General features: G+C 48.4%; 1 protein-coding gene across 4 annotated transcripts; it reads left to right on the top strand.

Annotated features, from left to right (window-relative positions):
- The first annotated feature begins 443 nt into the window (after nt 1–443).
- Nucleotides 444–13693, top strand: LOC138756930 (uncharacterized protein C2orf81 homolog). Of its 4 annotated transcripts, none has more exons than XM_069923374.1 (5): nt 444–578; nt 4573–4809; nt 7602–7811; nt 9266–9487; nt 12787–13693. In XM_069923374.1, exons 1-5 carry the CDS (start codon nt 459–461, stop codon nt 13555–13557), a joined length of 1560 nt encoding a protein of 519 aa, XP_069779475.1. In that variant the 5' UTR covers nt 444–458; the 3' UTR covers nt 13558–13693. The 4 variants fall into 4 exon arrangements, with proteins under 4 accessions (XP_069779475.1, XP_069779478.1, XP_069779476.1 ...); XM_069923375.1 differs by lacking the exon at nt 444–578 and adding an exon at nt 1159–1611; XM_069923376.1 differs by lacking the exon at nt 444–578 and adding an exon at nt 3138–3905.
- Nucleotides 13694–24978: the final 11285 nt, after the last annotated feature.

Consider the following 24978-nt stretch of genomic DNA (forward strand, 5'->3'; position numbering starts at 1 on the left):
CCCCGTTCCCCCTCCCCAGTCACCCCCCGCCCCCCGTTCCCCCTCCCCAGTCACCCCCCGCCCCCGTTCCCCAGTCACCCCCCTGCCCCCCGTTCCCCCTCCCCAGTCACCCCCCGCCCCCCCTTCCCCACCCCAGTCACCCCCCCGCCCCCGTTCCCCAGTCACCCCCCGCCCCCGTTCCCCCTCCCCAGTCACCCCCCCGCCCCCTTCCCCACCCCAGTCACCCCCCCGCCCCCCGTTCCCCCTCCCCAGTCACCCCCCCGCCCCCCTTCCCCTCCCCAGTCCCCCCCGCCCCCCTTCCCCACCCCAGTCACCCCCCCGCCCCCCCTTCCCCACCCCAGTCCCCCCCCGCCCCCGTTCCCCCTCCCCTTCCGCAATCACTCACCCCTCCCTCCTCATATCCCCCCCCCCAACCCCAGGCCTGTCCTTCCGCCACTTACCCGCCTGCAACCGGCTCCATGGCGACAGAAACCGGCTCCAGAACATTCCACAACGTCACCGCGAACAGTTGCGTTACGTCACGCCGTAGTGGGCGTGGCAGTTGCCAGGAGACGGCGGGAGGACGCAGCCCTGAGAGCGTGTGAGTGAGGGGGTCCCCGCCCACCCTGTGAGGGGGTCCCCGCCCACCCTGTGAGGGGGTCCCGTCCACCCTGTGAGGGGGTCCCGCCCACCCTGTGAGGGGGTCCCGTCCACCCTGTGAGGGGGTCCCGTCCACCCTGTGAGGGGGTCCCCGCCCACCCTGTGAGGGGGTCCCGTCCACCCTGTGAGGGGGTCCCGTCCACCCTGTGAGGGGGTCCCCGCCCACCCTGTGAGGGGGTCCCGTCCACCCTGTGAGGGGGTCCCCGCCCACCCTGTGAGGGGGTCCCGTCCACCCTGTGAGGGGGTCCCTGTCCACCCTGTGAGGGGGTCCCCGTCCACCCTGTGAGGGGGTCCCTGTCCACCCTGTGAGGGGGTCCCGTCCACCCTGTGAGGGGGTCCCCGCCCACCCTGTGAGGGGGTCCCCGTCCACCTGTGAGGGGGTCCCGTCCACCCTGTGAGGGGGTCCCCGTCCACCCTGTGAGGGGGTCCCGTCCACCCTGTGAGGGGGTCCCCGTCCACCCTGTGAGGGGGTCCCGTCCACCCTGTGAGGGGGTCCCCGCCCACCTTGTGAGGGGGTCCCGTCCACCCTGTGAGGGGGTCCCCGTCCACCCTGTGAGGGGGTCCCCGTCCACCCTGTGAGGGGGTCCCCGTCCACCCTGTGAGGGGGAACCCGCCCACCCTGTGAGGGGGTCCCCGTCCACTCTGTGAGGGGATCCCCGCCCACCCTGTGAGGGGGTCCCCGTCCACCCTGTGAGGGGGTCCCCGTCCACCCTGTGAGGGGGTCCCCGTCCACCCTGTGAGGGGGTCCCTGCCCACCCTGTGAGGGGGGACCCTGCCCACCCTGTGAGGGGATTCCTGTTCACCCTGTGAGGGGGTCCCTGCCCACCCTGTGAGGAGACTGACTGCCTTGTGAGGGGATCCGTGGCTCTATGTCCATTCTGTAAAGGTTACCGTGACCCCCATCTGTGGGAGGGGGTGGTCTCTGGGTTTCAGTCCACCAGTGTGAGGGGGTCAGGATCTCACTCTCCCAAAGTGAGTGGTACGGGTTCTCCCTCCCCCTCCTCCCCAGTGAGGGGTTCGGGATCTCACTCCCCCCGAGTGAGGGGGTCAGGATCTCACTCTCCCAAAGTGAGTGGTATGGGTTCTCCCTCCTCCCCCCCAAGTGAGGGGAACAGGTTCCCACTCTTCCAGAGTGAGGGAGTGGGGTCTCACTCCTCCCGAGTGAGGGGTTCAGGATCTCACTCCCTTCTGAGTGAGGGGGACAGGTCCCCACTCTTCCAGAATGAGAGAGTGGGGTCTCCCTCCCCTAGAGTGAAGGGGGTAGGGTCTCACTCCCCCCGAGTGAGGGGGACAGGTCCCCCACTCTTCCAGAGTGAGAGAGTGGGGTTTCCCTCCCCTAGAGTGAAGGGGGGTAGGGTCTCACTCCCCCCGAGTGAGGGGGACAGGTTCCCACTCTTCCAGAGTGAGAGAGTGGGGTCTCACTCCCCCCGAGTGAGGGGGTCAGAATCTCACTCCCCCCGAGTGAGGGGGACAGGTTCCCACTCTTCCAGAGTGAGAGAGTGGGGTCTCACTCCCCCCGAGTGAGGGGGTCAGAATCTCACTCTCCAGAGTGAGGGGGACAGGTTCCCACTCGAGGGGGATGGGGTCTCCATCATCCAGAGTGAGGTGCACAGGGGTTCATTCCCACAGAGTGAGTGGAATGGGGACCCCCACCACCCAGGCCATGCCTTCTTCACTCTGCTACCATCAGGAAAAAGGTACAGGAGCCTGAAGACGAGCAATCAGTGGCACAAGGACAGCTTCTTCCCTGCTGCCATCAGAATCCTGAATGAACAATGAAGCAAAGGCACTGCCTGTGGTGATACAACCACCAGCCCACTGCAGGAAGGCCACCTAAGGTGCAGACTCCACCTGGCCAGCTGTCAATCAGCTGACCCGAATATAATCCTGAGCTGGCCCCTCCTGAGCCAGTCACATGGGAGCCACCAAGACTTGAACTGGTGTTCAGACTTTTACTGGAATAAAGCCTGTTGTACAGTCTTTTGAGTTTTGTGCTTGCTTGTTGCTACCTCAGCGCACCACAATTTATTCCAGTAAAATTTTAAAGAGAGGCCAAGAAGTTTCTGACGATCGGGAACCTAGAGATCGACCCCAACACCCAGATGCCCAGACACGCTTCGAGATCTGGAGGCACGTGATTGAGGCAATCATCCTAACGCAGGCTGAGGTGATCAACACCTCCCAGAAACGGCTTGTGGTGCTCTGCACCAAGCTGGGCCCATAAGGTTTCCAGGCCATCAAGAACTGCACGGACTATGAACCTGCGATGGCCATCCTGGAGTGCATGTAGAAGCCCCCGACAAACATGGTCTACGCCTAGTAACCTGCTCAGCATCAGGGTCCATCAACCAAGTGAGACGGCAGATGCCTATCTGGGGGTCCTGCATGAGCTAGCCCACTCATGCTTGGCCGACTGATCCGGGACGCCTGCGTGTGAGGGCTGCGCTCGAGGCCACACCCACCTGACAACTCCCCACCCCCCCCACCACCATGAACAGACATACAGATAAACACCCTGCTGCCCACTCCAACACCTGCCACGGCTACGCCGGACCCAGCCAACCCTCAGGCAGCAACCATGCCCTCACTAACCTTTGACCAGGAGCAATGACTATGTGGCTAAGCTCAATTCAAATTGCATCTACAAATTTGGCAATTGTTGGCAGAATCAAAGATGGCAATGAGGAAGAATCCAGAAGTGAGATAGGTCAGTTGGTTGAGATGTGTCTCAATAATCTTGCACCCAACATCAGTAAAACTAAGGAACTGATTGTAGGCTTCAGGAAGAGTAGGCCAGGAGAACACAAACCAGTCCTCATTGATAGGTCAGCAGTAGAGAGGGTAATAAATTAAGATTCCTGTGTGTTAACATCTGTGAAGATCTATCCTGAGGCCATCATGAAGAAGACACACTAGTGGCGATACTTTGTGAGGAGTTTGAGGAGATTTAGCATGTCACCAAAGACTCTTGCAAGTTTCTACAGGTGTGGAGAGCATTCTGACTGGTTGCATCACTGTCTGGTCTGGAGGTGCCAATGCACAGGACAGGAACAGGCTACAGAGGGTAATAAACTCGGCCAACGGCATCACTCCATTAAGGACATCTTTAAGAGGCAGTGCCTCAAGAAAGCAGCCTCTATCATCAAGGACCCTCACCACCCAGGCCATGCCCTCTCCTCGTCAGGGAGGAGGTACAGGAACTCAAAGACACACGTTCAACATTACAAAAACAGCTTCTCTTCCTCCAAGAGCAGATTTCTGAATGGGTAATGCACCAATGGACACTACCTCACATTTTTTCTGTTTTGCATTACTTATTTCTTTATTAAAATCTTGTATTTACAGAATTGTAAATTTTAGTAATTGTGTACCAATCTGTTGCTGCAAAGCAACAAATTTCATGAGAATAAATCTGATTCTGGAGAGAGGGGCAATCCCCAAACACGGAGAGAGGGGGTTCCCTGGATATCCAATCCCACAGATTGAGTGGGTCACTGGGTCTCCCTTCCCACCTGGAATGAGGATATTCCCAGTCTCTGCCCACCAAATCACTGGTCTCCCTTCTTCTGAGGGTATTCCTCCCTCCAATTCACATACCTTGTCTTGAATTCATCACTGGTCCCTCAACATCCCTAGGTCTAAATCCCAGAGTTCCTTCCCCATCAGCCCTGCACCAGCTCCTTCATCAGGACTGTTGCAGTTTAAGGTAGTGGCTCAGCTCCACCATCCCAGGGGCAGTTAAAGAAGGACTATAAACATAGGCCTGGCCACTGATCTCCAGACCCTGACCATGGGGATTAGCCACAACTCCCCCATCAACCCAGCTGATCTATGTGAAGGGATCCTGTTTCTGTGAGCCCGTGCCAGAAAGATCAGCCCTTTCACACGATGTGCTGCCTGTAGATCTAATCTCTGCATTTGCTTCAACCCCAGGGTCTCATGTCACGATCAGCCGTACCAAAGACCCGTTTGGAAAAGAGCCGGACCACGGCAAATCCTGCCAGCACTTCTCCGGCTACTTTTGTAGACATTGTGCCAGGCCGGTTCACCGAGAATGACTGGCAGTCCATGGTGGCAGCTGAAGACGGTGAGAACAACATTATGGACATCATCGAAGACATTGTCAGCCAAGCCCTGGACCAGTGCTATAATCTTTACATTGAGAATCAGGTAAAATGAAAGCTCAGCAGCACTGGGGAGAGTCACAGATACTTGAATGGTCACTCTCTATTCCCCAGGGTAGGGAGGGTCTAAAACTAGAGTGTATATGTTTAAGGTGACAGGGGAAATATTTAACAACATCTTTAAATATTTTCAAAGCGCAAGTATGGGTGCATGGAATGAGATAGTGTCCATTGGCGGAGAAGGTCAGTCAAAGTTATGCGTCGAGACACTGCCTGACTTGCTGAGTTCCTCCAGTATCTCATTGTCTGCTCAAGCTTCCATCATCAGGAGTCTAATTCTCTGAGACCAGCAGCTAATTCTCTTCTGATTGTAGGAAAACATGAAAGTCTGCATGCACTGTGGTTGAAGTAAAAGCACAATGATGGAGAAACTCAGTAGGTAAAACAGTGGACTTTATGTAGCAAAGATAAAGATACAGAACCAATGTTTCAGGCTTGAGGCCTTCATCAAGGTTTGGAAAAATGTCAGCAGGCGTCCGAATAAAAGGGTATGACGGAATGGTAGGGGGAGGAGCACGGTCCCAAAGGCAGGAGGTAATATGTGGAGGACAGCAGCAAGCAGGGAGAGGAGAGATGACGAGATGCAATGAGAAAGAAGGGGTGGAGAGCTGAGGGAAAGAATACAGAGGGAAGGGAGGGAGAAAAGAGAGTAGGTTAGCAGAAACCAGAGAAGTTGATGCTAATGCCATCCGGCTGGAGAGGGCCCAAATGAAAAACTCCACCCCCCCCCCCCCCCGGCACGTTCCCCTGTGGCCGCAGAAGGTGCCACCCCTCCTTAAATTCTGTGCACAATATAAGAATTGCCTGCAACCAGAGAACTTGGAAGAAGAAGAAGTGAGATTGAACTGTGAACCAAAGAACTTTTCTTAAATTTTTTTCCTTCTTCTTCTTTCTTTGGCTTGGCTTCGCGGACGAAGATTTATGGAGGGGGTAAAAAGTCCACGTCAGCTGCAGGCTCGTTTGTGGCTGACAAGTCCGATGCGGGACAGGCAGACACGGTTGCAGCGGTTGCAGGGGAAAATTGGTTGGTTGGGGTTGGGTGTTGGGTTTTTCCTCCTTTGCCTTTTGTCAGTGAGGTGGGCTCTGCGGTCTTCTTCAAAGGAGGTTGCTGCCCGCCAAACTGTGAGGCGCCAAGATGCACGGTTTGAGGCGTTATCAGCCCACTGGCGGTGGTCAATGTGGCAGGCACCAAGAGATTTCTTTAGGCAGTCCTTGTACCTTTTCTTTGGTGCACCTCTGTCACGGTGGCCAGTGGAGAGCTCGCCATATAACACGATCTTGGGAAGGCGATGGTCCTCCATTCTGGAGACGTGACCCACCCAGCGCAGCTGGATCTTCAGCAGCGTGGACTCGATGCTGTCGACCTCTGCCATCTCGAGTACTTCGACGTTAGGGATGAAAGCGCTCCAATGGATGTTGAGGATGGAGCGGAGACAACGCTGGTGGAAGCGTTCTAGGAGCCGTAGGTGGTGCCGGTAGAGGACCCATGATTCGGAGCCGAACAGGAGTGTGGGTATGACAACGGCTCTGTATACACTTATCTTTGTGAGGTTTTTCAGTTGGTTGTTTTTCCAGACTCTTTTGTGTAGTCTTCCAAAGGCGCTATTTGCCTTGGCGAGTCTGTTGTCTATCTCATTGTCGATCCTTGCATCTGATGAAATGGTGCAGCCGAGATAGGTAAACTGGTTGACCGTTTTGAGTTTTGTGTGCCCGATGGAGATGTGGGGGGGCTGGTAGTCATGGTGGGGAGCTGGCTGATGGAGGACCTCAGTTTTCTTCAGGCTGACTTCCAGGCCAAACATTTTGGCAGTTTCCGCAAAGCAGGACGTCAAGCGCTGAAGAGCTGGCTCTGAATGGGCAACTAAAGCGGCATCATCTGCAAAGAGTAGTTCACGGACAAGTTTCTCTTGTGTCTTGGTGTGAGCTTGCAGGCGCCTCAGATTGAAGAAACTGCCATCCGTGCGGTACCGGATGTAAACAGCGTCTTCATTGTTGGGGTCTTTCATGGCTTGGTTCAGCATCATGCTGAAGAAGATTGAAAAGAGGGTTGGTGCGAGAACACAGCCTTGCTTCACGCCATTGTTAATGGAGAAGGGTTCAGAGAGCTCATTGCTGTATCTGACCCGACCTTGTTGGTTTTCGTGCAGTTGGATAATCATGTTGAGGAACTTTGGGGGACATCCGATGCGCTCTAGTATTTGCCAAAGCCCTTTCCTGCTCTCGGTGTCGAAGGCTTTGGTGAGGTCAACAAAGGTGATGTAGAGTCCTTTGTTTTGTTCTCTGCACTTTTCTTGGAGCTGTCTGAGAGCAAAGACCATGTCAGTAGTTCCTCTGTTTGCGCGAAAGCCGCACTGTGATTCTGGGAGAATATTCTCGGCGACACTAGGTATTATTCTATTTAGTAGAATCCTAGCGAAGATTTTGCCTGCAATGGAGAGCAACGTGATTCCCCTGTAGTTTGAGCAGTCTGATTTCTCGCCTTTGTTTTTGTACAGGGTGATGATGGTGGCATCACGAAGATCCTGAGGCAGTTTAGAAGGGGGTTAATTTGGGTTAGTTAAGTTAATAGAGATAAGTTAAAGTTTTATTCTGTTTTCATGTTTACAGATCATTAAAAACAACTTTTGATTAAGTAACTACTTGGTGAATATCCTTTGCTGCTGGGTTTTGGGGTCCTTTGGGCTCGTAACAGTTGTCTGTATTAATCTGTTCTGCTTTTGACCATGGGTTTTCAAGGGGTGGCTGCATCAACTCACCTTTCCTATATCTTTCCTATAGCTGCTTCCTTTCACCATCTCTCAGGCCAAGGATGCTATCCTGCAGATCATCGAGTGGCAATTCTTGTCCTATGACCCTGGTGAGAGCAATGTTACCCTCGATCATTCATGGCAGGAAGACAGGGAGCCCAAAGCTAATGTCACAGACTCCTGGGCCCAGGGCTCGGTGCCAGTGGTGAGACCCTCGACCACAGCAGCTCTGGAGAAACAGGTAAATCCAAACTGGCTCTGGTATCAGGCATGACATCTGCTTCGATGGCTTCCTGTTGTTTTGTTGGGTAAAATTAACCACTGCCTGCCCATTACTCAGGGCAAGGTAGTTACATGTTCAGTAACCACTGATAATCCAGAGCCTATTTGCGATTCCAGTCCATTGTCAGATTAATGGTCCACTCCAGACACTGAATTTCAACATTTGGGTGACTGGTGATTGCCAAAAAAATGCCAGCGGTGTCAGGCATGCCCACAACCCAAGGATCTTTGGTTGCAGGACAGTGAAGCAATAACCATCGTGACGTGTAAGAGGATAAATGTTAAGTTTATTTGTCATCCAATTGTACCAGTATAAATGAATGAAAGAGCATCCATGGTGCAGAGTAGTAAAAACAGAAGACTTACAGATAATATACACACTACTTATGTAGAAAAACGTGAAAATCTGCAGACATTGTGGTTGAAGTAAAAACATAAAGCTGGAGAAACTCAGCAGGTCAGTCAGTGTCCTTTCAATGTAATAAAGAAACATTTCAGGCCTGTGCCCTTCATTAAGGTATATATTTCATCAAAATGTACTACTTGACGTGCTGAGTTCCTCCAGCATTGTATTGATATACTGCATTTGTACATATATTAAAATAAATATTATCAATAAATCGTAGAGTAGCGGAGTTGTTTTAGCAGTCGTTCACCATTCTCACTGCCCAGGGGTAGATGTTCCTCAGCCTGGTGGTGCTGGCTCTGTTACTCCAGTATCTCTTTCCCAATGGGACCAGCTGAAAGATGCCATCTGTGGGGTAGTAGGGGTTCTCCCTGATTATGTCAGCCCTCTTTAAACGACTGAATTGAACGACCACACACATTTCAGAGAGGAAGAGATAACGAAGCATTGAGGAAGTCTCACCCCAAGTATCTCCATCTCCTCAGAACTCCGTCTCACCACTGTCCCACTTTCCCTCCCACAGCTTCCCAGTGTACCTCATGGCCAGCTCAGTGGTGCAGCCAGTACAGCACTGCCTCACAGCTTGATACCAACCTCTAGTGTTGTCTTTAAAGTTTACACGTTCTAAATGCGACTTCCAAGTCCTCCAGTTTTCTTCCATATGCAAAAGATGTGTGGGGATGTAGATTAATTTGACCTAAGGTGTCATTGAGATGTCAGATCCAAGGAGAATTGATAGGAATGGAGGGAGAGAAAAGCAGGTTGGGCTGGGATTGGTGTAAGGCTAGCATGGACAGTGGATTGAAGGACTGCTTTACTCTCTCTATCATCCTTCTCCTATAATCCTACTGGGTACCAGTTCACAGTTCCCATGGATCTTCATATCCAACCCGAGGGTCCAAGATTCTTGCCGTGAAGTCTGAACTGACTACAACTGCTGCCCTTGGACTGACAAATGGAAGATATTTCAATGACCAATTTCTGCTTTCAATTATGGATTCTGGCAGGAACACCCAGGGGACAGCCTTTGCACTGAAATGGGAGAAGGCCAGGCTCGCAGCCCAACAGCACCCACCTCAGCTGGTAGTGGAGCAGCTTGTGAGGGCCAACAGCAAGGATTCGAAGGGCCACAGCCTACGGCTGCACTTTGCACACAGCTGGTGGGGTTGTATCAGAATGTGGGGCAAGTGGAACCAGAGCTTGAGGAAGCCTCTCCAGTAAATGAACAGGTACTGCATGATGTTTCTGCAAAGAGGGAGGCCAGGGGTTCCACTTTAGGGGGGACAATGGGGATTGGGTACTGTGTTTACAGAGACATTAATGAGAACAGGGTGGCAGTCGTTGTCTATATGGACTTTAGTCAGCCACTTGACCAAAACCCCAGTGGGCTCGAGCACATGGGATCCAAGTCAAGCTGACTTGGTGGATTCAGAAGTGGCTGAAAGGTCGTGATGGAAGGATAGTTCTCTGATTGGAAGTCTGTGACCAGTGATGTACCCCAGAGATCAGTACTGGGACCTTTGCTAGTGATCTATATGAACCACTTGGATGTAGTACAGGAGGAATGATTTGTAGGTTTGTGCTGGACATGCAAATTGATGGGGTGGTGGATAGTGGGAAGGGATAGAAGTGGAAAGTCAAATGGGGTAAACATAGAAACTAGGTGTATGTGAAGGCCATTCAGCCTGTTCTACCATTCAATACAATCACAGCTGATCATGCAACTTAGTCCCCTATTCTTTCTTTATCTCCACACCACTGATCCCTTTTACCAATTGGGCCACATATAACCATATAACATATACCATAGTACGGAAACAGGCCACATTGGCCCTTCTAGTCCGCACTGATTTCAGTGAACTGCACTAGTTCCACCTGCCTGCTCCCTGCCTATAACCCTCCAACCCCCTTACATCCATGTACTCATCCAACCTCCTCTGAAATGACAAAATTGACCCTGCTGCAACCACCTCTTCTGGAAGGTCATGCCACTCAGCTACCATTCTCTGAGTGGAGAAGCTTCCTCTTATGTTATTTCTAAACTTTTTCCCCCTAACCCTTAACTCATGACCCCATGTTCCAATCTCACCTACCCTCAAGGATAAGAGCCTATTCAAATCTACTCTTTCTATTTCCCCATAATGTTATGTACCTCCATCAAATCCCCTCTCAACCTTCTATGCTCCATTGAAAAATGACCCAGTCTACTCATTCTTTCTCCATATTCTAGATACTGCAATCCAGGCAACATTTTAGTAAATCTTCTCTGCACCCTCTCTACCTTCCTATATCTTGTAGACCAGAACTGCACACGATATTCCAAATTTGGCCTCACCAATGCCTTGAACAGTCTCAACATCATGTCCCAGCTCCTATGTTCTATGCTATAATTTATAAAGGCCAGCATACCAAAAGCCTTCTTCACCACCCTATCTACATGAGAATCCAACTCCTTTCTGAATAGATCTAATGAACTAGCCTCAATAATATTCTAGAGGAGAGAATTCCATGAATTCACAATTCTGAAGAAGTTTCTCCTTATTTCAGTCCTCAATGGCTTCTCTCTTCTCCTTAGACTGTGACTCCCTTGTTCTAGACTTCCCCAACATTAGAAACATCCTTCCTGCATCTAGTCGTAGTCTAGTTGTATAGTTCTGCCAGAGCATTATATGTCTCAATGAGATCCCCTTTCATTCTTCTAAATCCCAGTGAGTATAACCCTGGTCAGTCTGGTCTTTCCCGCCATCCCAGCAATTGGTCTGCTGAACCTTCCCTGCACCCCTTCAATGGCAAAAAATCTCCTTCCTCTGATCAGGAGGCCTAAACTGCACACAACACTTAAGGTTTGGGATTGCCAAGGTGCTGTACAATTGCACTAAGACTTTTCGACTTCTATATTCAAATTATCTTGCAATAAAAGCCAACAATCTATTTGTTTTCTTCACTGCCTGCTGTGCGTGCATTCCATCCTCCCTCGACTGATGCACCATGATCCCCAGGTCTTGTTCCACCTTCCCTTTTCCTCTTTTGTCACCATTCAGATAACAATCTGCCTTCCTGCTGTTGCCCCAAAGTGGAGAATCTCACATTTATTACCATTCCACCTGCTGTCCATTTGTCTACTTGCCTCATGTGTCCAAGTCTTTTAGCAAATAAGGTGAGAAAATTCCCAGGGCCCAACAAGATATTCCCTAAAGCCTTGAGAGAGGCAAGTACAGAAATTGCAGGGGTTCTGGCAGAAATATTTAAAATGTCCTTAGTCATGGGTGTGGTTCCAGAGGATTGGAGGGTTGCCCACGTTGTTCTGTTGTTTAAAAGTGGCTCCAAAGGTAACCCTGGAAAATATAGGCCGGTGAGCCTGACATCAATAGTAGGTAAATTATTGAAAGGTGTTCTAAGAGATCAGATATACAGTTATTTGGATAGCCAGAAACTGATAAGGGATAGTCAAAGTGGCTTTGTGCGTGGTAGGTCATATTTAACCAATCTTTTTTGATGAGGTTACCAGAAAAGTTGATGAAGGAAAGGCTGTGGATGTTGTCTACACTTTAGTAAAGCCTTTGACAAGATCCCACATGGGAGGTTAGTCAGGAAGTTTCAGAGGTAATGAATTAGATTCAACATTGCCTCCTGAATCTTCCTTCCACCTCACACTGTCACCTAGCTTCGCGTTGGTGGCAAATTTAAAGAGATCGGACATACTCAATAATTGGGATGGTGCTAAGGAATGTTGAAGAACAGAGAGATCTTGGTTTCAAAGTCCTTCATACTCTGAAAGTGACAACACAGGTAGATAGGTTGGTGAAGAAACCATATTGCATGTTATTGCAAGATATTCCATCTTCCCTCTACAATTAATCTTTTTTGTCCTCTTCTCTGAACTTGAAACTACTCCCAATCCTCAGGTCCGAATGAGAAAATACTCACTGGTCTGGAAACATCTGTGGAGAGAGAGAGAGAGAGAGAGCAACAGATCTAACATTCCTGAGGAAAGGTCAATAACTTAATGGGTGGCACAGTTAGCACAATGCTGTTAAGAGTGCCAGTGGCCATGCCGTCTGTAAGTTTGAAAGTTCTCCCCATGTCTTCATGGGTTTTGTCTGGATGGTCCAGTTTCCTCCCATCCTCCAAAATGTACAGGGTTGTAGGTTAGTCTGGGTGTAATTGGGCAGCACGAGTTTAAAAGGCCGGATTCATCTTCTACCATCACCATCTCTCTCCACAGCCACTAATGGAAAGTTGACTGCACTTCTATTTTATTTCCTAGCTCTCTGGGAACTGATTCCTTAATCATGGGAAACAGTTTCCCCTCCTTTAGCCCAAGTTCTTCATAAAGTTCCACACCTCTGCTCACGCTCCACTCAACCTTCTCTTGCTGAAGGAAAGCAACCCCAGCTTCTCCAGTTTTCCTGGAACCATTCAAATAACTCCTCCCAAAAGCATTCATGTCCTTCCCATGATGAAACACAACAATCCAGGTGTGTAACCCTTCTGTTGAACTGCTAATCCTGCTGTTCTCTCACCCCAGGAACCTGAGACTCCACTAAAAGCCACCACAGTCAGGAAGAGCCACAGTTTTAAGGCCACAAGATACCTTCCATGCACAGGGAAATCACAGAACATCAGCAAGACTTTGGTTGAGGTAGAATCAGACCTGACTCACCAACAAGCTTCTGAGGTAGATCCTGAAGTGCCCCAACTTCCCTGTGAGGCCTATTGGATGCCTCCCTTTCTCCAGAATGTGCTGAAGATTCAACAGAGCCGCCTGCCATCAAATAACAGCATGACCTTCGATGAGTTTGGGAACGTCACCTCAGTGAAGAAGCTGGAACCAAGCCAGTTCCACAAGCACCAGACAAGGCCTGTCTTCCAGCTTGTGGATGGGGATCCAGAAACTAAGACCTGTCGACCACTCGGCAACCAGATCCTGAGACCACTGGTGTTCCAGGCTGCACACTTTGGGGAAAGATCCATCCCAGGTAGGCACAACAGTAGGAGAGGCCGGCAGCTGGGCCCTGGGAATGGCAGTGGTGTGGTAGCACCCGGGAGAGTGACGGGCAGGCAGCCAAGCACTGGCTCCCTTTCCGTAAAGAGGTTGAAACTGCCTATCACTGCTGGATTCACTACTCAGGACCTCCCAGAGTTTATTTCCAATGGGGCAAAGGACCAAAGTAATTCCAAGTGTGGCCGGTATCCTGAACATGAAGAACTGGGGCCAAGCAGACTTAAACCCATCTGCGGCAGATTGCTAGTCCCTCCCATTCCTGTGGAGCAACTTGCCAGCCACATCATGTTGTAGCCCCTCTGGACCATGCCCCAAAGCAGCCCTCTCCTCCTTTAAGTCACCATCTTACTGCTTTATATGCAGGGTCCATCGTCAAATGTGTCATAACATCTGTAAGTAACAAATAAAAGATAGAATTTGTGGAAAAAAACCTGAACCTTTCATGCAAAGGGTACAGAAAGTATCTGCAAGGTATTTGCTAACACATAATATCATTGCTAAATTATGAAAGCATTTTCATGAGCACCGTTGCTCTAATTCTCAATGGCTCCATATAATTCTTAATGGCTTCCTCAAGTAAAACCCAAATCCCAATGGACTCCAAGAGGCACTAGGAATCACACCACCTTGACTTGGAAATATATCGCTCTTCCTTCATTTGTTCAAGTCCTGGAACTTCCACCCCAACAGCCCCTTCACCAGAAGGGATGATGGTTCACCACTGCCTCTTCCAATCGAATAAGATGTGGGCAATAAATCCTGGTCCTGACAATGGATAAATCTGGACCTAAGGCCCAGTGAGGTTTCTGGTGTTTATGTTCACTCCGGTTCTCACTCATTTAGACATACACTAATGGCACGATGACCACTGGACCCGAAGTGCTCCCCAACACATACCTCTGTCACCTGACCTATCTCATTCCCCAAGAGTAGATCCAACACTGCCCCTTCTCTAGTTGGCACCTTTATGTATTGCTGTATAAAACTATCCTGCACACATTTTACAAACTCCAATCCATCCAGACCTTTCACAGAATGGGTTTCCCAATCTATATTTGGAAAATTAAAACCTCCCACTATCACAACCTTGTGCTTCTTACAAATATCTGCTATCCCTACAGATTTGCTCCTCTAGTTCTTGCTCCCCATTAGGTGGTCTATAATACACCCCTTTAAGTGTGACTACCCCTTTCCCATTTCTCAATTCCACCCATACAGCCTCCCTTGACGAACCCTCTAATCTCTCCTGCCTAAGCACCGCTGTAATATTTTCTCTAAGTAACAGAGACATAACATGGTGGCAGCAGTATAAGATAACAGGAATAAAGCCATACAATTGAAATATGTAGTCATTGAAATATGTAGGGAAAGAAGAGCAGAAACATTACTGAAAGAAAATGGCTGGAGTAACAGCAGTTCACCCAGTGATGGCTGGAATCATTTAAAAAGTTTCAGCAAAGTGAAATTTACATTCAAAATCTATTTTAAAAATGCAACAGAAGAGGAGAAGGTCAGTTATCTACTTCTCTGGACAGGGGAGCGAGGCCTTGACTTAGTTAATAGCTGGGAGCTTACAGAGGGGGAGAAAAATGATCCAGAGCAGATATTTGCAAAGTTTTTTTCTCACCTTGAGCCCAGGTCTAATCATAGAATTAAATGCTATGAATTTCAAGGCTTAATGCAAGAGACTGATGAAACTGTTGATAACTTCCTCACTCGACGAAAAATTGTTGCTGCAAAATGCAGATTTAAGGATATAGAGGAAAGATCGGTTGATCAACTAATATGGGGGAGTGTCTATCCCGAAGGTTTGTTAGAGTCTTTTGTTGGGAAGGATAGCTTGAAGCCAGCCGAAGCTATAGACACAGCCAGAGCCTTCGAAGCCCTTCCAAGGCCAAAACAAATGCTCCCCGTACGGTTCTGAATGTAGAGCCTATGGTAAAGAAAACCACTGGATGAAGATGTGCAAGTCTGGTATGAAGAAAACAATAATACCAGTGAAGAGAAAAGACAAGAAGAAGATCCACCACATAAAAGGAAACAACAATGAGGACTCTGACACCCAGATACTGGACTGGACACCTTCCCTCGATGTCGGGTGAGATGAAAGAAGGAAGCGAATTGCACACAAGGATCCAAATACAGAGGACAATCCAGAACGAGCCTATGATATTTAACCTAAAGATGGAGCAGGAGACTGGATCACAAAGCAACATCCTTCTACTCAGACTCTACTGCCAGGTTTTTCCAGAGAACATAATCAAAGGGTATCCAAAAGATGGTGCATTGGAAACAGCAAATGTCCCATTAACGGTCTATGGTGGACCCATGATCAAGCAGCTAGGGGGAGCTAAGATCAATAGCTGCCCTAAGGGAAAGAACATCCTCTGTACATTCTATGTGAAGATGCAGACAGCCCTGTAATTCTAGGTCTGGGTGGCTGCCGGGAGTTGCAATAGATCTCTGTCAATTATGAGATCCAGATGAATAAGATATCTTAAAGGATCAACAGAGACACTCCATTGGAGAACTGACCTCCAGTCACAAACAAGGCTGAGCTCATGAGTAAGAACCCAGAATGCTTTGATGATTCAGTTGGATGCTTTGAAGACTGAATATCACATCCCCATAGATCCAAACTGCAAACCAGTCAGCCAGGCCCTAAGGAAAGTACCATCTTAAGAAGAAGCTGGAGCAAGAACTAAAGGACATGGAAAGGATGCAAGTCACACTGTGACTGAGTATGTATATAGATATGATTTTGGGAGATAACTTGGGAAAGGTTTGTTAGAGTAGGTCACATACAAACACTTTAAAACAGATCTTAATTGAAATACTGGAGCTCTGTTAATGCTAGACATATCGGGGCCAACAGCTTTTGCAAGAGCTTTGACGAATGCTCACTAAATTTTTTTTTGAAAATTTTATTTAAGAGTTTTATAAAATATTACAAAGAAACAGAATACAAAGATGCGAAATACAGTTGTGTATAAAAGCAAAAAAGTTAAAAAAGTAATAGTAATATCCCGCAACCCTCCTTCCTCCCACTAACAACTACTCTATCCTAACTCTCCCCCACCCCCGGAACCTTATATATATAAAAAAATTATACGTTTAAAATTAATTAATCAATGTACCAACTCTTTGTATAATTTTTATTTAAGATCAATAGCCATACAATTTAAATATAAACTCCATATTTTAACAAAAAAAGAATAATTATTTCATAAATTATGTTATTTTTTCCAAAAAAAACAGACACGATTGGAGTTCATTATGCCATCTTTGTATATACAGTTCCACATCATTTTTCCAAGTTATCGCTATACATTTTCTTGCAACTGCTAAACCTAGCCGCAAAAATGCCAATTGCGGTTTGTCAAACAATCCCGAAATAACCACATTCATATATCCCAATAAACACATCATTGGGTCCATTTGCAAATCGATTGTAAATAAATCTCTCAAAAATTTTATAACTTTTTCCCAAAAAGATTTAACTTTCTTACATGTCCATACACAATGCATAAATGTACCTATCTCTTCTCCACATCTAAAACACATATCCATTAAACTAAATCCATATTTCTTCAACTTCTCAGGAGTCAAATATAATTGATGATCTTCTTTGGCTTGTCTTCGCGGACGAAGATTTATGGAGGGGGTAAATGTCCATGTCAGCTGCAGGCTCTTTTGTGGCTGACAAGTCCGATGCGGGACAGGCAGACACGGTTGCAGCGGTTGCAGGGGTAAATTGGTTGGTTGGGGTTGGGTGTTAGGTTTTTCCTCCTTTGCCTTTTGTCAGTGAGGTGGGCTCTGCGGTCTTCTTCAAAGGAGGTTGCTGCCCGCCAAACTGTGAGGCGCCAAGATGCACAGTTTGAGGCGATATCAGCCCACTGGCAGTGGTCAATGTGGCAGGCACCAAGAGATTTCTTTAGGCAGTCCTTGTACCTCTTCTTTGGTGCACCTCTGTCACGGTGACCAGTGGAGAGCTCGCCATATAACACGATCTTGGGAAGGCGATGGTCCTCCATTCTGGAGACGTGACCCACCCAGCACAGCTGGATCTTCAGCAGCGTGGACTCGATGCTGTCGACCTCTGCCATCTCGAGTACTTCGACGTTAGGGATGAAAGCGCTCCAATGAATGTTGAGGATGGAGCGGAGACAACGCTGGTGGAAGCGTTCTAGGAGCCGTAGGTGATGCCGGTAGAGGACCCATGATTCGGAGCCGAACAGGAGTGTGGGTATGACAACGGCTCTGTATACGCTTATCTTTGTGAGGTTTTTCAGTTGGTTGTTTTTCCAGACTCTTTTGTGTAGTCTTCCAAAGGCGCTATTTGCCTTGGCGAGTCTGTTGTCTATCTCGTTGTCGATCCTTGCATCTGATGAAATGGTGCAGCTGAGATAGGTAAAACTGGTTGACCGTTTTGAGTTTTGTGTGGCCGATGGAGATGTGGGGGGGCTGGTAGTCATGGTGGGGAGCTGGCTGATGGAGGACCTCAGTTTTCTTCAGGCTGACTTCCAGGCCAAACATTTTGGCAGTTTCCGCAAAACAGGACGTCAAGCGCTGAAGAGCTTTATAATTATAATTAACCATACTATATCTTACATTAATTAATTTTGTAACACTATCAGTACACAGATTTCACCATTCCTCCCAAGACAGTTCAACATCTAAATCTTTCTCCCATTTCTCTTTTATTCTATATAACCCAACTTTATCCATCTTTTCTTGCAATAGCCTATACATATCCATTATAAATCCTTTTGTTTCCTTACTAGCCATTAAAACATCAAATTTAGATTGACTTGGTAAAATTAAATCCCTACTAAATTGTATTCACAAAAAATCTCGGACTTGATAATAAGCAAAAATAGAATTTGCAGAAATATCAAATTTCTCTTGTAATCTAGTAAATGTGGAAAAATTACCCGCCTCAAAACAATCTTGTATAATACCAATTCCTTTCAGTTTCCAGATTTTCAAATAAAGATTATTTAAAGAGAACAGAATTAATCTATTCTGATATAGCAGTGATTTAATCTAAATTTTCCTTCTAGAACCTATAAGTTGGTCCTGTTTATACCAAATGTTTAATATATGTCTTAATACAGGTAATTTATAATTCCATAATAATAAAGGGTTCTGTAGCGGCGGCTACACCTGGTCCTGCAATAACACACACACGACCAGACGGGTTGAGCTCAGTGAGCAGACTAGTTTATTGCAGGCTACTAGGCTGCACTTATACTCCCAGCCCGGACCTGGCTGAGAACCACGCTGGAGGGCGCTGATGTCACCCGGGCATCACGTGGTCCCCCAGCGCGGGTTTCTGAGCCTCATGCTGGAAGGAAGGGAAACTCCCAATGGCGCCATTTTCGCCGGCTGCCCCACCATGGCTTACAAGCAGGGCTGGTTCACCTGCCTTGTGGTGATCTGCCACACAGTCCCCCAAGAACTGGTGCCAATGTCCTTTTTCACCAGGCGGCCTCACTTCTTGGGCTGGGCAATGACTACGGGCTTGGTAGGATCGAGATGCACTGGCTTCAGCCTGTCCATGGTAAACAGCTCCCGCCTGCCGCCAATGTCCAGCATGAACGTCGAGCCGCAATGCTCTACAACCCTGTACAGCCCCTTGTATGGTCGCTGCAGAGGTGCCACGGTCAGGCCCCGCCAAACGAAAACGTACTCCACGGAAACAGTTCGGCGGGAACGTGAGACGGGCGGGTGCCATGCCTGGGCGGCAGTGGGGGTTTGAACAAGTCCAAATGTGCCCTGAAGTGTGGAAGTAGTTCGTGCGGCGGCCGCTGGGGATTGTGAGGTGCATTGACAAACTCACCAGGTAGTGCCAGCAGTGCATCATAGACCAGCTCAGCTGATGATACTTGCAGATCTTCCTTGGGAGTGAAGCGGATGCCCAGGAGCACCCAAGGCATTCATTCGCCTAGTCGGGACCGGTGAGGCTGGCCATGAGGGCCGATTTAAGGTGGTGGTGCAGACGTTCGACCAGTTCATTGGCCTGTGAATGGTAGGCCATGGTGCAGTGTAGCTGGATCCCCAACCTGTTGGCGAGTTGTGCCTAGAGCGCAGATGTGAACTGGGCACCCCGATCGCTGGTGAGGTGACCTGGGACACCGAACCAGGTGACCTAACCATGCAACAGTGCTCAGGAGCAGGAGTTGGTGGAGGCGTCTAACATTGGGATCGCCTCGGGCCAGCGAGTGGTGCGGTCCACCACCGTAAACAGGTAACGGTTGCCCTGGGAAATGGGTAAGGGCCCTACGATGTCCACGTGAATGTGGCTGAATCGTTCCCGGATGTGCTCGAACTCCTGTACGGGCGCCCTGGTGTCCCTGTGTACCTTGGACGTCTGGCAATGGGTGCATGTTCTGGCTAGCCTGCGATCTGCTTCCGCAGCCCATGCCATACGAACCGTCCTGGCACCATCTGGACCATGGATCTGATGGACGGATGTAAAAGGTCATGGATATAATGGAAGACCTGCCTGTGCCACTGCTGGGGAACCACTTGGGTGCCCAAGGAGATATTGCACAGGATGGTGCCTTCGCCGCTCGGAGTTGGGAGGTCTCAGAACCGCAGGCCCACGATGGCGGTCTCGAAGGCCCTCATCTCCTCATCAGATTCCTGGTCCCGGGCGAGCTGGTCGAAGTCGAGGCCGGGCGTCAGCTCGCAGATGGCTGGTCATGAGAGTGCATCGGCAACCACATTGTCCTTCCCCGCCTTGTGCCGAAGGTTGGTGGTAAACTCCGACACAAAGGAGAGATGACGCTGCTGGCGGGCCGACCAGGGATCTTTTGCCATCATGAGCGCCTGGGTGAGGGGTTTGTGGTCAGCAAAGATGGGAAAAGTCCTCCCCTCCAAAAAATAGCAAAAATGCCGCACCGCCAAGTACATGCCCAGTAACTCAAGGTCGAAGACACTATACTTGCGTTCTGGCGGATAGAAAGACGGCTGAAGAATGCCAGCGGCTTCTAATGTCCATTCACCTGCTGCTCCAGGACGGCACCGACAGCTGTGGCAGAGGAATCGACAGAGAGTGCCATTTGCAGGTCGGTGTGTGGGTGAGTGAGCATAGTGGCCTTCGTGAGGGCGTCCTTGGTGGCCTCAAATGCGTCGCAGGCTTCTGGGTTCCAAGTGAGCGTCTTGTGTTTGGCCGCGATGAGGGCGAGTAGCGGCTGCATGATGTGCAGCACCCAGGATGAAGCGATTGTAAAAGTTGACCATACCCACGAACTCCTGCAGCCCTTTAAGGCTGTCCAGGCGTGGGAACTCCCTGATAGCGGTGATCTTCACAGCGGCGGGCATGGCTTCTTCGCCCATGATGGTATGGCCCAGGAACTGCATGGACTCTTTCCCGAACTGGCACTTGGCCAGGTTGATGGTAAGGCTGAAGTCGGCCAGCCGGGAGAAAAGGGCACGTAGAAGGGCCTTATGTTGTGCCCGGTCCTTGCTGGTGACGAGGATGTCATCCAAATGAATAAAGATGAAATCCAAGTTCCTGCCCACAGAGTCCATGAGGCATTGAAAGGTCTGAGTGGCGTTCTTGAACCCAAATGGCATGCACAGGAATTCGAACAAGCCAAAGGGGGTGATGATGGCCGTCTTGGGTACATTCTCAGGGTGCACCGGGATCTGGTGATATCTGAGCACCAGGTCATCCTTGGAGAAAACCCTCGCACCATGCAGGTTGGTCGTAAATCTTGGATGTGAGGGATGCCTTGTTGAGCCATCGATAGTCTCCGCAAAGACGCCAGCCGCCGGAGGCTTTCAGGACCAAGTGGAGCAGCAAGGCCCGCGGGCTGTCGGACCGCCAAATGATCCCCAGCTTCAACAAGTGCAAAAACTCCTCCTTCGCTACCTGGAACTTGTCAGGCAGGAACCAGGGTGCCTTGGCATGAACCTGTGGGCCCTGGGTGGGGATGTGGTGGAACACCCCGTGGCGCAGCGAGGCAGCGGAGAACTGTGGCTTGAAGAGTGTTGAGAACTCATCCAGGCGCCTACCTCGAATGTCCACCAGAAGCTCGTGTGCGAGGAGAAAGTCTGCACCCAGGATGGCAGTTGGGAGGGATGAGACGGTGAACCTCCACGCGAAATTCTGTTGGCCAATCTGGAAGTGGACTGTCTTGTCTCCATATGTCCAGATTGCTTTTGCGTTGGCTGCACGGAGGGAAGGTCCATGAGGTCAGTTCCTGGACTCGACAGCCGTGGCCGGGATGATGCTGATCTGGGCTCCAGTGTCAATGAGGAACCGCCGGCTGCTGACTGAGTCCCACAGGTAGAGGAGGCTGTGTCATTGGCCAGCCTCCACAGCCATTAACAGCGGCCGACCTGGTCATTTCCCTGGAACGAGCAGGGCTGATAAAACTTCCGAGCCTTGGCTCCCCAGCACTGGTGGTAGAAGCAGAGGCCTGGAGCGGATGCTGTGGCCTTGGTTTTGCTGTTGGGGGCCCCTGCAGGGGCCGGGTGCTCTACCGCAGCGCTAGGGGCAGGCTTGGCGCGGTCATGTCAATGCCTCATGACCTGCTGGACCGCTGAGCCCTCTGGGAATCGTGCGAGCCATAGCTCCTGGGCCTTCTTGGGGACCTTCCTCAGGTCAGTGAAGATCTCCTGGACCAGCAGCGGCCGGATGTCCCCGGGCATATGGTCGAGGAAGATGTGCTCGAAAAGTGGGCAGTTGGTGTGCTCACCCATAAGCGTGAGCATCTCGTCCATCAGCTCCATCGGGGACCTGTCCCCCAGGGCGTCGATGTGCAGCATCCGAGTGGCAAGCTGGTGTCTAGATAATCCGAGGGAACCGGTAAGCACTCGCTTGATTGTCTCGTATTTGTCCTCAGCGTGTAGGTGCTGAACAAGGTGCACCACGCATCTGACGGTGGCTTAGTCCAGGGCAGTGACCACATGGTAGAATTTGGTCCTGTCGGATGAAATGTAGCGGAGGTGAAACTGAGCCTCCACATGGCCGAACCAGGTCTCCAGCTCCTGAACCCAGAATTCAGGCAGTTTCACGGCTATAGCGCTGATCCCAGGCTCGCTCATGATGGGTTCAAAGACGTTTGAACCAGTCGGGGTCACGAATTGTAGCGGCAGCTACACTGCTCCTGCAAGAACACACACAACCAGACAGGTTGAGCTCAGTGAGCAGACTAGTATATTGCAGGCTGCTGGGCTGCACTTATACTCCCAGCCCAGACCTGGCTAAGAACCGCGCTGAAGGGCGCTGATGTCACGCGGACGTCACGTGGTCCCCCAGCGCGGGTTTCTGAGCTCCGTGCTGGAAGGAAGGGAAACCCATGATAGCGCCATTTTGGCTGGCTGCCCCGCCGCGTGGCTTACAAGTGGGGCCGGTTCGCCTGCCTTGCGGTGAGCCGCCACAGTTCCATTTATAAATAAATTGGATCATTTTTTCAAAAATTTGATCCAGTTCAATTTTAGCCCAAACTGGAGTTGCTGAACATCAAAAAATCTATTAATAAATTTCAACTGTGCCGCTTCATAATAATTTTGAAAATGTGTTAATTGAAGTCCTCCCCAATCATATCACCATGTTAATTTATTAATTGAAACCCTAGACAATTTACCCTTCCATAAAAATAAGCGAATTACTTTATTTAATTCTTTTAAAAATTTCTTCGGTATCATACATGGAATAGATTGAAATAAATATTGTATATGAGGATAAATATTCATTTTTATACAATTTACTCTCCCAATTAAAGTTAATGGCAAATCTTTGCATTTTTGTAAATCAAGTTTAATCTTATTCAATAAAGATATATAATTCATACTATATAAATCTTGATATTTTTTATTAACTATAACTCCTAAATATTTAATCTTATTAAACCATTTAAATTTAGTAATTTGTCTACAGTTTAAATAATCCACATCCAATATCGGCAATATTTCACTTTTCCCCCAATTAACTTAGAACCAGATAGTATACCATATTGATTTAATAACACCCTCAAATCACAAAAAGCAATGTACCAAAAAACCCAGAGATCTTTCTTCTAAGTAATATAAGAAGTAAAGAATTAGGCCTCAGATTGGATGAAGCACAAAAAAGATTTATTATGAAAGCCTTAGCTGTAGCAAAAAAATGTATTATGTCAACCTGGAAATCAGAAGATAGCCTGAGAATACAGCAATAGTACATGGAAATGAATAAATGTATTGCATTGGAAAAAATAACATATAATTTAAGAAATAACATCACAGTATTCGAACAAATTTGGGAACCGTACATGGAACACAATAGAAAAGTCCACCACCTAAAATGACAGAAGGAGAAGAAGACAAAATGAACGGACCCAGTGTAAAAGTAGAAGACACAAAATTCTTGTTTATTTTCATTGTGTGACGACATTGTTTAATGGGTTTAATGTATCATATATGTTGAACGTTGAGTGGATGGGGAGGGGGTGGGAAGGAGGGAGGGAAGTGAGGGGGGAAAAATAGGAGAAAATGACACTGTGTATATTCAAGAGGGAAAGATTTATGTGCATTTTGGACAATATGGTTCATAGTGTGAAAAATTTAAAAAAATGAATAATTCTCTTGGTCATTTTAGTTCTCTTCAAAGTCTTTGGAGATTTGTCCAACAAAGGACCTAAACAACAATTAAAGATTTCCCCCCCCCCCCCACTAAAATATTCCGATTCGATTGATTCAAATTTTAAAAAGTTTCTGTAATAAATACTTCATCATCCTCATTTGGCACATAAACATTCATCAAAGTCCAGGCTACCGAAAAATGTTTACAGTTCACCACCAAAATCCTATCAGCATTAACAAAAAAAAGAATCCAAAATAGCAGTATCTTCTTATTTACCAAAATAGCTATTCCTCTGGCCTTAGAATTTACAGATGAAGCAATCACATGTCCTACCCAGACTCTTTTTCAATTTCAAATGTTCTTTCTCAGTTAGATGAGTTTCTTGCAAGAATGCAATATCCTCCTTCAGTATTTTAATATAATCCAAAACAAGTTTCCGTTTTATCGGATGATTTAACCCATTAACATTAAATGTTGCAAAATTCAAATTATTCATTATCATCTATAGAGTGGCACTTAACAAAATTAACTCTTACAATTAAAATCGACTCCCCCTCTAAAACTAATAAAAATCCCCTAAATTAAAAAAAACACCCCCCAACTAACAAACTTAATGACCAAAAAAAAAACAAAAAAAATACCCCCTCCTCCCCCACAAACTGCAAAGCAGTGCCCCCCTCTCCGACCGGGTGTGATCAACACCACTAGTGGCAAATGACTTTCGAATTCAGCGGGGTCATCTGCCTCTCCCCTGAAAGACTTCTAAAAAATAATAGAAAAAAAACCAAATGAATTTATTGTCCAGGTTGCTTTATAATGTCTTCCATCACCTCAATCAGCTGTAGCATCTCCATCTTCTGCAGTTCACTTCCGTTACCATTCTTGACTTTAGGAACATTAATTGGCGCTTCTTAGACTGATCAAAAGTCAGCTTATTATCTGGTAAAGAATTGGCAAAAGTTAAAGCATCTTGAGCTTTCTCAAACAATTTAAATTGAGACGGCCCATAAAACACTTTCAGAACAGCTAGATATCTAAATGTCGACCTGTAACCCTTCTTCCACAAGGAACATAGGAAGTAGGAACAGGAGTAGGCCAAAAATGGCCCATCAAGCCTGCTCCTCCATTCAATATGA

The sequence above is a fragment of the Narcine bancroftii genome, chromosome 3 (assembly GCF_036971445.1).
Source record: "Narcine bancroftii isolate sNarBan1 chromosome 3, sNarBan1.hap1, whole genome shotgun sequence".
NCBI lineage: Eukaryota > Metazoa > Chordata > Chondrichthyes > Torpediniformes > Narcinidae > Narcine > Narcine bancroftii.